The sequence below is a fragment of the Rhipicephalus microplus genome, chromosome 2 (genome assembly GCF_043290135.1).
Source record: "Rhipicephalus microplus isolate Deutch F79 chromosome 2, USDA_Rmic, whole genome shotgun sequence".
NCBI lineage: Eukaryota > Metazoa > Arthropoda > Arachnida > Ixodida > Ixodidae > Rhipicephalus > Rhipicephalus microplus.
Window position 1 is genome coordinate 205,691,878 of NC_134701.1, and position 14,717 is coordinate 205,706,594.

A 14,717-nucleotide genomic window follows, 5' to 3' on the forward strand; every position below is an offset into this window, starting at 1 on the left:
CTTGCTCGTTTACGTACAATAGCCTCGCAAGACAGATCGAAAGTTCGTTATGACAGCAAGCACCGGCAGGCCACATATATTCCGGGAGATCTCGTGTTGGTGTGGAAGCCTTTACGCAAACGTGGCTTGTGCCAAAAACTGCTCGCGCACTACATCGGACCTTTTGTTATCCTTGACCGCCTGAGCGCAGTCGACTACCGCATCGCACGTCTTACAGCTAGCGGGAGACGTTCCAGAAAGACAGAGGTCACGCATGTCGCTCGCCTGAAGCCTTTCAGTCAACGCGACACTGCATGAAACGCGCGGCGCGCTTTGTCTGCGAGGGGGGAAATGTTACGCCACGTATGTGCCGGACGAAGAAGGAAAAAGAAGCAAGGGGTGTGGAAGAAGAAGATCATCATCATCTGCCTGCGCCGATACGGCTCGTCCCTCGAACCGTGTATCAATAAACCCCCAGACGCCTACTGAGGTCGTAACAATATTAACATCACATAGATTTAGCATTTCTTTAGGTTGAAAAGCTTGTTATACCTTGTTATACTGACATACATTCTAAAAATAGTAAATTTGCAAACGTAACATATTTTACAGGTAATCAGTAGTATACTCTATCAAAAGTCAAATTCTGCTATTATACAAAGTTGTTCTCACTATTTTTAATTAAAAAAAGGCATTTTCTCAGGCCCTGTTTAAATTTTTTTAATTTTAGGTCAATAGAAGCTGGGTCATGACAAATATGCCCATTTTTCTTTAGAGTATGCAATACATGCTATTCGAATTTTATTTGAAATTATTCGACCAAAATCACCATTAGCTATATTCACCATACACACAAGCCTGTTGTATACACCTGTTGGACTCTGCATCTGGCAATCTACAAAAAGGTGATACAGGTAAGCACAAAATTCCTTGCATGCACTTTTTTTTGTTATGCCATCCTTGTACACCTAGAACATATTTTCAGGAACAAAATGCTTTGATAAAACTTCATGCAATGTCAGCAAAATTGTACAAGGTATTCCTATGCATAGTATCTTGAATATGTGACAGGTATGTCTAACCTCCATTCCATACTTTACACTCACCGATGAGATCCGCTACTTTCCTCATCGATGGGTATTTCCATATGCCAAGTTCGTGCTTGGAGAAGCCATGACCCGATATGATTTCTTTGTACTCGTTGGACCACAGGAGAGATGATACCTGTTAAATTCAAGAAATTCTATTGTCTGATGTGCCAAAACCATAATACAATGAGACAGCAGTCTTTTCTGCAGATCACTACACAAACCGAGCGTATACATCAGTTTGATCGAACCATTAAAGCAGAATGTCACAAGGAAGAGCTTAAGAGCGAGAGTGAGTAGACTGACTATTTTGGTGCATCATATATCAGCGAGTCATCCCTTACCCAGTCTGACAAAGATTTGACTTTTCTTTGCACGCATAACAGGTGCTTAGCGAGTGTGCGTGTACGTACACTTGTCACTCAGCAGCGACTGCAATCCTCAATGTGTAGAGGCGACACAAGCAAATGACTCACCTGTGATCCTGTGTCAATGTGATTTAGCTGAGTACCCATGCTGCAGCTCCAGAACCGAATGCAGCGATCAGCGGTACCACCTCCACTTGCTAAAACACTAGACTGCCAAGGACACCAGGCGATGGCCTGCAATAACGGGAGCAAATGCAAGCGACACGGTCTGGCGATTTAAAGCAGTTCTGCATTTAGTTCTGGTTCAATCCGTCTACATGTAGGGCAAATGAGAGAGGAGTTATGAAATGTTATCCTAAGAAGCTTGCCCAACATATAGCTAGCAGGTTGATAGTACACTACATTAGTGAGCCAAGAGAACTAAGTACAGCAGCATTCTTCGATTATATACGCAGAGCAGATGCCCAATAAACGAAATTGTCACACTGGGATTACGAAGCTGTAGGCTGATTGAAATAAGATTGCCTCATAGGCTTCCAATACTCAGTGTAGCAAAACTTCTCTGTTAATTTTAATGCTACCTACCTTCAGTCGAACGGCACACATGCCCAACACTGAGAAATGTGCTGGCATTCTTGTACGCACACATCTTGCAAGTAGAGTACTTATTCGTGTAACTCACACACTCCTGAAATATAACCCCTACATTGTAAATTAAGCAATAGTGCATTTACTAGCATAAATCGGACTCTTCTGGGATGCAAATGAGACCATAAAAGCTCTACTACAATAAGTTTCGTTAAATTAAACCTGAAGGGACCAGGAAAATGTTCCATGTAATGAGAGTTGTTAACATGCACAGGGTACAGAATTCAAGAGAGAAACCAATCATTTGAAAGAGTTGTTCCATGCAATTAGCGATTCTGATTAAGATATGCTCATTTAATGGGAGTCAACTGTATTTCCCTCTCTCACACACAACTACACACGTGCGCACCCACACAAGCGCCAATCCACACACAATGTTGGTGCTAGCCTTCAATGCCACTAGCGCAAGCTGACCTTGACGGCAGCCTGATGCTCTGTGAAGGAGTACAAAGGCTGGACAGCCCCGTGGCTCATGGCGTTTGGCCACACGCGCAGCAGGTTGTCGTTGCCACCGGTGGCCAGCATGCGGCCATCAGGCGCCCATCGCAGACCGCACACCTCCTGTTGGTGTGCTGACAGAGTACCCACGTGGTGCTCTGCCACACGCACATCGTGATGGTGTACAAACCCCGACCGTGCGCCGCTTGACAGCACGTGTCCGTTCCAGGACAGCGAACAGACCCGCGACGCGTGCCCCGTCAGCGTACGCAGCCGTTTGCGCTGATGAATGTCCCACAGTTGGACCTGTGCACGGTGCAGAAAGGTTTTTGAAGGGCATGCTGGAAAGCACAAAACCGCAGACACTTGTATGCAAGCTAATGGGCTGCAAATGCAATAACGCAAAAAGCGAAATTCTAGCTGGCTGGAGATTCATTTTTAAGCGTACTACTGTTTGAGAACTGTCATAAATGTCTGGCCGACCACATGTTCACTCGTACATGTGCCGATTTTGCAATGGTTCTCCTCCAGATTACCTGCACTACTAATCTTTTGCTCCCTACTCTTGTAGTTGGGATTAGCCACTCGACACATTCAACACTACACACAGTTTTTCACTGGTATAGCATTCAGTCAACAACAACACGCTGCAATCTGCAAAGGGACACAGTACTCCATTTCATTATGCCACCCATAATTCCTTCTGCGACTAACCATTGGTAAAGTCAAGTGCAAGGTTATCTCCTTCACACACACAAAGAAACCTGCTTTTTCACAAGCACCTCTTAGAGATGTCCCTTAATTTTTTTATGGGGTATCAAACTTTTTGTCATTGAAAAACTACAAGGTTTCCAGGATGCAAAATCTTAGCATTTTTTTCTTTCACCAATGTGTTGCACCAATGTGCAGGTTAAAAATTTCAGGAGAAAGGCTGTTTCCCTTGACACTTGCACAAATGTGATGTTTCCTTATAGCTAGAGTACTTCTATACTCGAGGACAACTTTTCTTGGCAATGAAGGGAAAGCGACGTGGGCGGAGCTTCTGCATGTGCATTTCTACGTAAAGTAGTCTGGTCAGGTGCCCGTCTCGCACCACTGTGGAAGGTTATGGCGGCACACTATCAGCGTTGCATACAATCGCAGACTCTGCTTGGCAGTTCAGGCACACGTAAAAGGCAGTACTTTCTCATGCACGCAAAAACGCAAAGTGCTAACATATAAAGTGACGTAAATACAATTATCTCCTGAATGAGTGTGCTGCATACCGTCTCAAAAGGCTGTATATAGAAAACTAGTTTCATCCTCATTTACATTACAAAAATCAACCTCCTTGACTTGAACGTGACTTGTTACCACCTCAATGCAGTGCGTTTCAAATGCATTTGTAGCGTTTGTGTTGCCAGCATTTGTCTAGCATTTATGTTGACAAGACGCTGACATTATGGCCGTCAGGTACAATGACAGGTGCAGTGCTTTGCCGCTCTTTCTCTCGCTGTTCACTGGCTATGAATGTGTAAATAAATGATTACAGTACAAATCCTCATCTCGTCATTGTATTCACACAATTGAAATTACTTTGCTCGTAATCTCGGCACAAGAAATGCATTCGCATTTCCTCACGATTTCCTTCAGGAAGGTGGGGGCATTTTTTTTATTGCGCGAAAAATATTCATGCAATCGTCAAACTACATTACCTAATTGGCAGTAGCATACTTGTGAGTTGGCTCCGGACCCTCCGATTCATTACCAAGAAAATTTGTCTGAAGTATAGACTATTGACATCATTATGGGTTGCTTTTTTTTTTTTAAGTACGTATTGGTTCAATAACAGGCAGCAAATCAAATTATTTTTAATGGAAAGAACATGATGGCCCATTATAACACAATTTCTGGGGTATCATGTGCCAAAAACATGACATTACAACTCAATATGTTGATATTTTGACACATGAAACACTAATTCGAAGGAGCCAACAAACAATCCTGAAGTACCAAATTTGCTATAAAGAAATAACTGCACCTTGTACAATGTGAACATGCTGCGAAAATTCTCCGAATAAGTGATGTATCAATGAAGTTACGGGCGCTATATCAATCTTTGTACAATTCCTTTGGCTGGTTTCAGTTTCTCACTCAACCTCCTTGACCATCTCTGCCGTGAAGGGTATGAACAAAGCCCATTGTCCCCGGTATGCACATTTCCGCAGTGCAACAAAAATCAAGCAACTGATGTAGCCGATGCCCGAGCAAAGCTTTCGCGTAACATCGCTTGCGTCAGTTACTCTGAAGCGACACAGTAATGAAGTGCGGCAAGAGGAAGCAACGAGGTAATCGAATGTTTAGTAGGCATGGCAACTGTGCAGTCTGAACCACATCACCACGGAGCGAAAGCACAGTGCAGAGAACCGATCTCGCAGCTCAACATTACATAGTTTCCCCATAGAAAACATTACATCACTTAGTGGACAATGAAAATTGGTCAGGTATTGAACAGGTGCATGGAAATATTTTTTTTCTAAATAGAGAGCCTCCATGGCTCAGCAATATTTGAAAAATGCGATCACTGTTGCCTTCTACGCGAATGAGCGAGCTTGTTTGGGAGGAAAAAAATAAGCCTGGGCCTGTTTACTTACTTTTTCAGATTCTAGTGCATGAAGCGTGTCACTGAAGGGTGGACATCACAAATTTGTTCAGGCAGTATGGCATACCCCAACGTTTACCCAAATCTGAATGTAGGGGCATTGCTACATTTTACCTCCGTCAGGATGTAGCTGCTGTGGCCGGCGATTGAATCACTGTAGTTTGTACAGCACGACTATTTAACGGGGCACAAAAAAGATACACATACAACAGAGTGCTAACTTGTACCCAAAGGAAGAGGCATTCATGGTAGAAGCACGCTTGCCTGGGGCATTGCCAGTGCAAAAGCTTGCAGATCCATATGCCTGCATGTGTATGCCATTCTTGAGTCCCATTGAGAAGTTGCGCTATGCAACAGAGATGCTTTACCAACACGCTCAGTCTTCAACCTTAGCGGTGATGAAACATAGAACCCCGTGCCAAGCAATGCAATGCTATAGCCACCAGGCTGCCAAGCCATCGAAGAGACTCCCCTTGTAAGTGCATGTAGGCAATGAGTACAACTGTGGAAAACAGATGATCGCACGTGCCTGGCTGTCTGAGGTACCCAGGGCAAGGTATGTCCCGTCGGCACACCAAGAGGCCGAGCAGACATAGTCCGCTGGAGAAGGAAGCTCCACCAGTTGATCCACTTCACCAGATGAGGCATTCCATGTGTACACTTGACCCTTCAAGCACACCACCAGAAGGTTGCTGGACGACCAGTCCATGAGGTTCAAGTCTACAGAAAGGGGAAAATTAGAAACAGCTTCCATAGCACATTACAGTGGCCTCGCCCCAGTGAATGAAAATCTGTTAAATGGAATGGCTGCTTAAATGGAACAAGTGCCTCAAATACGGCTGGTTTTGTATTTGAATAATGCCTCCCTTGTCGACCTTACGGTAAATGGAACTCGTGACTGAACATATTTTCCTGCCTCCTTTAGGTTCCATTTGGTAAGAGTCTACTGTACACTGGCACAAGGCTTAAAGAACTATCTTTTGTCGCTGGTTATGGCATGCACTCTGTGCATTTCAGCAAATGCAGCTGCCCTACTAGCATTTGCGAGTTGTTTCACCCACCTTACCCAATCCCATTCCCGGATCCACCTTTTCCAAAGCCACAAAAGTGTTTAAAGTGCGCACTACTATTAAATTGGACCAAGATGTTCACAAATCAGCCTTGTATTTGCAGAATGCATTTTCTCCCCAAGCACAAGAGGTGCTTCAGGAATTTATGTATGTGACAAGTGGCAAACACCCGTCATCTAGGCGTAATTGCACATTTACTCTAAAAGCTGGTGAAAATGTTCAATTGTTACCAAACAAGATGTAACAGGAAACCTCAAGGGAAACCTCAGGAAACCTCAAAGACCTCAGCTAAAATGGAGAGAAGAGATTGTGTCAGTTGCACTTTGGAGGCACCATTAACTGGTATTCGTGCTGTAGCAACTACCAGCTAGATCTTGCAAGACATCTCGACATCTTGTGAAGCTGAAATTGCCCTCTTAGCAAACAGCCAAGGACTTTCAGAATAACTCAACTCGGCATGCTTGGCACACTAAAAGCAATAATGTAGAGGTATGCAGAAGAATTCGCCGTGATATTTCCACCTAGAAAGCACCTTTACATCAGAATACTTCATTCAACACATTGGAACAGTAAGAACACGTCACAACATCAATCTAGTACACTCAAACTTCATTAAAACAAAGTCACATCTGCCACAAAAATACGTCATACCCAGAAATTTGTTATAAATGATTATTTGTAATGCTATGAAAAAACCATTGGTCATTTACTTCACTATAACCAATAATTCGTTATATCCTGAATTCGTTATATCAAGGTTTGAGTGTATTTCCATTCATTGAAGATACCTGTCGGCTCTCCTCCCAATAAATCTACCAAACCCAAAACACATGTGCTATACACTTGAATAAATGTACATCCTTAATACAGGACAACTATTACATAGAATGACCCATTGCAATATAAGCGACGCGAGTGATCAGACTGCAAAGAAAGCCACAACTCACAAAAGTCGTCTCTGATGTCAGGGCAGTCCAGTATGCGCTCGGCAGACTTTGGTATGAACCGGAAGTACTTTTTTGCTGAAGGAAGTTGTTTTGAAGCACTGTAGAGAATCTTGTTGCCATTATGCCCTGTGAAAAATTGGAAGCGAAAATGCTTTAGCAAGACGGGCTAAAATTAGCTCAGCGGCACGACATAATGACAGCAAGGTTGCTAGGGTGAGCACTAAAGAAGGATTGTCGCTAGAGATTGAGCACAAGCACAATACTGTGGCCTGCAAACAAAAAAAGGCACTGGATTTTTGCAAGCACACCTTCCCTCACAGCCAGAACATCCGTAAGACAATGATGCTGCTTTTTTTACGATATCAAATCGCTGGTATTTAGGCAATGGTAAAAAGGCAGGTGCACGTAATGAAGAAAGCTATTCTTTTATACCCAACGATATTGCTTTGCATAGAAGAATTTGTTTCTTGTACGTGTACCCTCTTCTTTTTTTGTTATTAAAATACTGGACCCACTGTAGTTTCCCACTGAATACATATACATACCTACGTAAAATGACTGGGCCCGCTTACTGGCCCTTTATTTAACTTCAAAGTGCGGCTTCACAGCAGTCAAGATTTTCTACGAATAGGCAGTTTCATGGGGCGACGGCTGCATGCTATCGCGATACCAACATTTCAAGCAGATTACATACATGCAAGTATTACTAGTTTGTTTTGAATATTTCTACATTTCTAAAATTTTGAAGCCAGGTTGAAGCAAATACGACTACTGTAATACTACGAATTTAAATATTCAAAGCTATACAATATTAGCACTGGCCTAGGATAGTCACTTCAAAAAGCAAAAAGTAATACTAAGTTTTTTTATGTGAATATCTCCTCTCCACTACCATTTGAGAGAGGAGGGACGATGTCACGTGATCATGACTATGAAGAAGGCAGCAGTCAGCTGGTTCAAGAAAAAACTTTTACATGGACAAACCTGTGCCTGGTAAACGAGGTAAACAAGTCAAGCTACAAGCGATACAGTTTGTATACCAATGGCGGCAAACAGAGCGTGAACCATCAATAATCCAATGTGCTGCAAAGCGCGTCGGCATGTATACATGTGGCATCAAACATTCGAGCCTTATCGTTGGTAGCCACGTTAGTACCAGAACAAATGTGGCTTTACGCATTCCTGCTCAAGCCTAACGGAAGATTCTAGAATGTTCGCAGACATTCAGGAGCAGTTTGCACAAATGCTCCCAACTGCACAACTGCCAGTAACAAAAAGCACAGAAAGGAAGGAGCACTTGTGGCAATACAAAGGGTGCAAAAATTGTGCTATGCGGTAGGCCCAGAAATGAGTAATTGTTGCGATCAAAACAAGGAAGTTCATTAGCACATTGATTAGGAGTGTGCGAACAGCGAATTTAGGAACCGAATTAAATACAAATCTAACAGCAGTAATGACGCTAAATCGAATACCATTCAAATAATTTTCAAATGGTAAATAGTCCATTTCCAAAACAGTCTTGGAACACCGTAACATTTTATTCGAAACAAATATTCAGAAACTATCACCACAGAACATTACAGTTGGTTTTAATAGACTCAAAATGCCACAATTACAGAAACTGAGGTAAGCTTGTATAAGCAGGACCTAGGGTCTTCGTAATATTTGACAAATGTTGGTTCAAATACAGAATTCCCTAATGCCAAGTATAATCCAATATGATCCAAGTATAATAAATATTAACACGTTAAGTATCTTACAGGTTATCACTCGCATCCTACCAAAACTACTACTTAAGGTAGTTTCAACTTCCTTTGAATGAAAAAAAAAAAAGGCATTTGCATAGAGCCCCTATTTCAATTCAAAAGAAATATTGTGCAGGTTAGGTCATGATAAATATTCACTTTTTTTTTTTACATGTCATACATACCTTTCGAATGCAATTCGAAATTATTCGATCAAAATCACTATTCGCTTGGAATTCGCTTTGAGCTAAAAATTCCCTATGCGCACAAGCCTAATATATATATATATATATATATATATATATATATATATATATATATATATATATATATATATATATATATATATATATATATATATTCTGCTTAGATCAGAGGATTTTGAAACTCACTTTTTCATTGAGAAAAGTAGTGCACAAATAGCGCCACCTAGAGGGTATTGTAGTAGTTAGTAGTCAAGCCAGCACCAGGCTTAAGCACGCGCGTGAGGCCACCATTTTCATTTTTGTGGCGAGTGTTGAGGCGAGCCATTTTTGAGTTTCACATTGAGCGATCGGTGCGTGGCGTAGCACAATCGCGCCAAACAGGTGGCATCATTATAGTGCCGCTTATAAAAGGAAAATTGTCCTAGCCAGGCGGAACTTTGGAGTGGACGAAAAAAATGCACTGAAGGGGCTGCAGTGCAAAGCGACATCCCAGAAAGTTTGTGCGCATTTTTAAGAAGTGCGGCATATCCAATGCACTTGATGGCAGCGAGGATTGTGCACTGTTTGAAGATAGCAACAAAGAAGTCAGCAAATTTCTGAATAAGTGCAGCATCTTTACAATGCAAATAAGCAGAAACAAAGCAAAAAAACAGGACTAGTGGCTGTGTGTTTCTACAGTTATTTGCATCATGAACCAACTGCTTTGTTTAATCTTAATGTTCAATAAATAATTTCTCATTGTGAATGCTGCGTTCGCTGTTTCGTATGACCAACATTTGCAATAATTTTTTTTCCCATGCTTTGGACTTTTGGGGGCCGGCTTTAAAATCGGGACAGCCTAAATGAGAGTAAATATGATTCTATATATAATAGCACAGTTTTGCTTCAACTTTTTTTTTTAGGTTCATTTGAGATTTTTCAACATGGATACTATCCAACTGTAACACACCATTTGTGCATGTGTGTTCATTTTGTACTCACTTAAAATGATTTTAGATATAACAACTATCTAGCAGTTATGACGACCATACTTCGCTGCACTTACGATTTTACTATTCAAACTGCATCCACATAAAGCATACATTTTTTTTTCAAAGCCTCCTACTTTTACAGCAAACACTTTCAACACAGCCGCTGTAAAAATATGGCATGTACAAAGCCAAAGAAAAGTCAAAATTTGAAACACATTCAAAGCATGCGAGAGCCACGCTCACACGGGCTTCACTGCAGTTTACCTGCGACGAAAATATTTTACACCCTGGTGAGCACTGCAAACGAGAAGCAGCATGAAGACTTGCGGTCAGCTTTTACACTGTAAACTTTTCTGCCCCCATTATCTGCATCTTCGACCACAGAGGATTCAGCTAACAATGCCTTTAATAGCAAGAAGCGACAGAATTGTGTCGCATAAAAGTTCACTGCGACGCTCAACTCATCAATGCCACAACCTGCCGCAAAATGTCTTCTACCTTTCTGTTATGGTAAAGACTGGTCGATCAATGATAACGACTTGCGTGCAGCTGTGGCGGTGTCTACACAGATAAGCATCAGAAAAAAAGCAAAAGCAAGGTGGCGGAAGGCAATGAATAAGCCATTTTGACTCTCAGCCAACAACCATATCACAGATATCTGCACATATCTGCTCATGTTTAAACTGCACAGGCTTACAGTGGTACACAAGCGCATCATGCTGCTGTTGAGAAGTTTGCCGACACTGCCTTGAGGCTGCTTGGGCGTTGCTCGCGATGTCTTCATCGTGTTGAATGAACATGCTACTCGCCATACCCGAGCATGATCCCGAGCGAAGCATGAACATAGAATGCACAAACCCACGCGTATATTAGACTGCAAACAGCCCGGCGTGCAATGGCGAGAGCAGAGTAAGCGACGCACTGCATGCAACTAGCCACGAATTATTCGTTCCCAGAGGCGGTACCGCGCTACAGTGCGACATCATTGCAAACCCGATTTAACTCATTCGCGAGCACACAGTGGGTGTCGCGTAACACGTGAAAAGACTTAACTTGTCATTGGAGAGTTTGCGCTCACTCTTAAATAAAAATTCGGTAAAAAACATTTGGCTGCTATGTGGATGTTTTTAAGGGATTGTCGATATGCAATGAACTACTGATGTAGTGAACACTTACGGTGGCACTTTCGAGTTTGTTATAAATGTATTTCACTCTTTTCCATATGAATACTGAATCAAATGGGACATTTGATATCAATACTACTTGAAATTTTTGAATATGTGCCCAACAATGAGTCCACTGTATTTGAACTTCTCAAATATGTGCCCAACAATGGTTTGTGCCATCAGGATAAGGGGCAGGAAAGCACCGTTAATCGTAACCTCTACTTAAAACTTAGTAATGAACCATTTAACCTGCCAATCTCGTAGAACTTAGTTTATACAAGTATACAAGCAAAATAAAACACCTTCAGGTGCTGGAGGGGCTTTGTCACTGTAGGCCATGATGCGAAAGTTTGCCAGGTCCGTGCTAAGCTGCTCCTCAAGTGCTGCTCGATATTCTGCATTATCAGTGTTCTCCTGAGTGTTATCTTGATTAGTCAGCTGAAAAAAAAAAAAAAAAAAAAGGATGGAATACAGTGAAGTGACATGTTCAAATATAAGAAGAAAAATGGGAAAAGCAACCCAGAGCCTGCGACTACTACATGATCACACATCCAAATAATCGCTCCAGATAATCGATTTACAAACCAGCTACCGCAGACTCAGGCATTCCACGAGAAGCCACAGTAAATGGAACAGTTTTACCTAGCAACCAATTTATTTAGACCAGCAAATTTGCATTGCATTAGGCATTTGACAAGCCATCACAAGCTGCATCTGCACATCGGGTGTATGCGGACAGCTATAAACCAACGCGATAGCAGCCCTAAATACTAGTCTAGGGCACGCCTGGAAATTTTCATGATTTGCGGTGACAGAACGCGTGGAGGGCTGGTAAATCAAGCCCGCGAGTGTTCAAATGAGTTAAAAACAACACTAACGGCCGCCTCTGCACTCCATTCGTGGCTCCTGGTGGATCAGTGACCACGTGGCACAATTTTCGTAAACGGCGATTTCCCGCTACTCTACATTGGTTTTGTAACCAAGAGGCGACGCTTCGCGCCAATTGCGAGCTACATGAGTCTTTAGGCTTAGCTTTAAGAGCGGTTATAACAGTTGATGGCCGTTTCTTTGTGCCATGGCTACTTTTTTGCTTAGCGAGAAATAAAACAGGCCGTTGTAGGTCCGGCGCCTAGTTTGTATGAGCGCATTGCTTACACTAAACGGGGCTTGAATCATGAAGTGTATGAACGGCGGGTGCTTTAAACAACTTGTGGAGGGAGTCGCTTGTCTACCCATCATCGAAGTTCTATAGCAATTGCGATGGTCTTCGATATTAAAGAAAAGAGAACACTGCCCGCCGAACTGCGGGCAGTGTACTGTGGTTGCACGCATTGAGAGGCATTATAGCGCTTACGCCTTCTTTCCCCAGCTTTCGATTTAATGAAGGGTTACACAGCACTTTGGAAAAGTTGTTAATGTTCCCCAGGGCCAGAATGTTTTAGATCCCATGTTCTAGATGGAAATTGCCCTAAGCTTAGGCATGTGTAAAACAAATTTTAGATTACTCTATTGTCTAGACACCGCAAGAGAGCACAGATAAAGATAAGCATCGCAAAAAGTTGACACGAAAGAGCAGGCAGATCAAAAGTTCATTGATGAGCATATGCTTTTTCAGACTGTCATGCAGTCATATGTCGGCAACAATTACAAGCTTGTATAGAAGAGGAACTAATGTCATGGAAGGTCATTCTCTTTAATGACATCCAGTTGGTCTGTCTCAACCGTGTATGGCACACGGGCACTGCTCGCTCTTGGGGTCTGCGAATTAAGCCACTAATCAAACTATCAGGCTACTGTTGCGCCAACATTCAATGAACACCTTTACAAGCTTAATAGTTTAGAGCCATAATACCCTATTTGCTATACCTACAGCATGAGCACACAACCCGTATTTACTTTTAATGCATACAGCCAGTACTTAATGAATACAGACCACGTAATTCGCTAGTTCGAACTGCATTTTTTGCCGGTTTGGTATGAATCGATCCCCGCCATTTCGACCAACTGGTGTCGTCTGCTTGGATGGGTTCTTGTGGTTTCGACTGTGCTTGCCTGCAAAAAAGAAGTTGCAAAAATGAGAAAGCTCGAACGCGAAAAAGCTGTACCACCAACAAAAAGCAAAAGAAATGCCTGCAACATAAAACTGAGGCAACTGCTGCACTTTTGTGAATTAACGAAAACACTAATTCAGAAAGGCACCAAAATTCAAGACTGCGGCAAAATTTTTACGCCAGGAAAAAAATGCAGTGCACATGAATCACGTGTCTTGCTGCTCTGAATCACGCTTGCTGCACGTGTCTGAATTTTCCCCGACATATCAGCAATACCAATGAATACAGTCGTTACTATGTAGCTTGCCAAGTAAGAGTACTTGTGCACTTCAGTTACATAATTTTCTCAGTCGATTTGCGATTGCATCGTTATACTATTTTCAGGGGGCATCATGTAAATGTGGGTTAAGTATCCGATATTGATGCTGAACACACTGACAATAATCACGACGAGCTGAAAGACAATGCAATGTCCGACCTTTAGACCAAGATCGGTAACTAGCTTTGGCTTGGCATATGTTGGCAGCTACATTGTCAAGTTAATAACAGAGTTTGGATGCAGATCCTGTGAAATCCTAGCCACAACATGAAACAAAAATGATCCATTGTATGCACTGTTGCAAGGCCAATACAGGAGCAAGCTATGCTACTCGAGGCCAGAGTTTCTTGCTCGTTGAACAATTTAATTATTTCGTTTGAACGCGTGGCAACACATCTGCCCAGAACTCGTCGAGTATCAGTTGATACTCATTGAGTATCAGCTTGAATGCGCGCCAGCACTAAACTGCCCAGATAATGTGGACGACAGCCACACGAAGTGATTCACAGCTTTATTTGGCGAGAAGTTCACGAGAATACGTCTCAAACCACGCAAAGAAGACCACCGACTCGCAAGGGAAGCCTGCCAATTATGCACACGAGCACTCCAGAAAGTTTATCAGACTGTGACCAAATGAACTCTTGATTCCCAACAAGAACAAAAAATGTTTCATCAAGCTGCTTCTTTTCGTATTAATGCCTATTTTGAGTTTAATTCTTTTTACCTTCGTAGAAATCAAAAAAACGCTTGCTAAGATGAATGTGAAGTGCGACAGGTATTACTCAATAAAAAGTATTCGAAACAATTCGTCCGTATACTTTTTTTCTTCAGGTGCCTCTTGTTAAAATGTCCCTCAAATGTTAGCGATTCAGCATTTCCCAAATGCAAGTTACGCTGTTCGATCTTAGGCAGGGAATTCAGAAGGGTGGAAGGAATGGCCTATTTTAAGGATTCCCATGTATGCGAGCCTCAAGAGGTATGCATCATGTGTAGCAACGGCAAAGCTAAAGGAGAGGACAATTCACATGTGCCACACGTCTATGCCGGGCCACGCCCATGGTATAGCTCAACTGGAGAGGG

General features: G+C 42.3%; 1 protein-coding gene across 1 annotated transcript in view; it reads right to left on the reverse strand.

Moving 5' to 3' along the window:
- Positions 1-14,717, reverse strand: part of fzy (cell division cycle 20 protein fzy) — a 30,911-nt gene that overhangs the window by 9,861 nt on the left and 6,333 nt on the right. The window contains exons 3-9 of the mRNA XM_037421652.2: positions 13,201-13,319; positions 11,570-11,705; positions 7,180-7,305; positions 5,692-5,882; positions 2,498-2,827; positions 1,544-1,669; positions 1,086-1,203 (exon numbers count right to left, since the gene is read on the reverse strand). Of these exons, the coding sequence (XP_037277549.2) occupies positions 1,086-1,203; positions 1,544-1,669; positions 2,498-2,827; positions 5,692-5,882; positions 7,180-7,305; positions 11,570-11,705; positions 13,201-13,319 (1,146 nt within the window). The remainder of the gene's footprint in view (positions 1-1,085; positions 1,204-1,543; positions 1,670-2,497; positions 2,828-5,691; positions 5,883-7,179; positions 7,306-11,569; positions 11,706-13,200; positions 13,320-14,717) is intronic.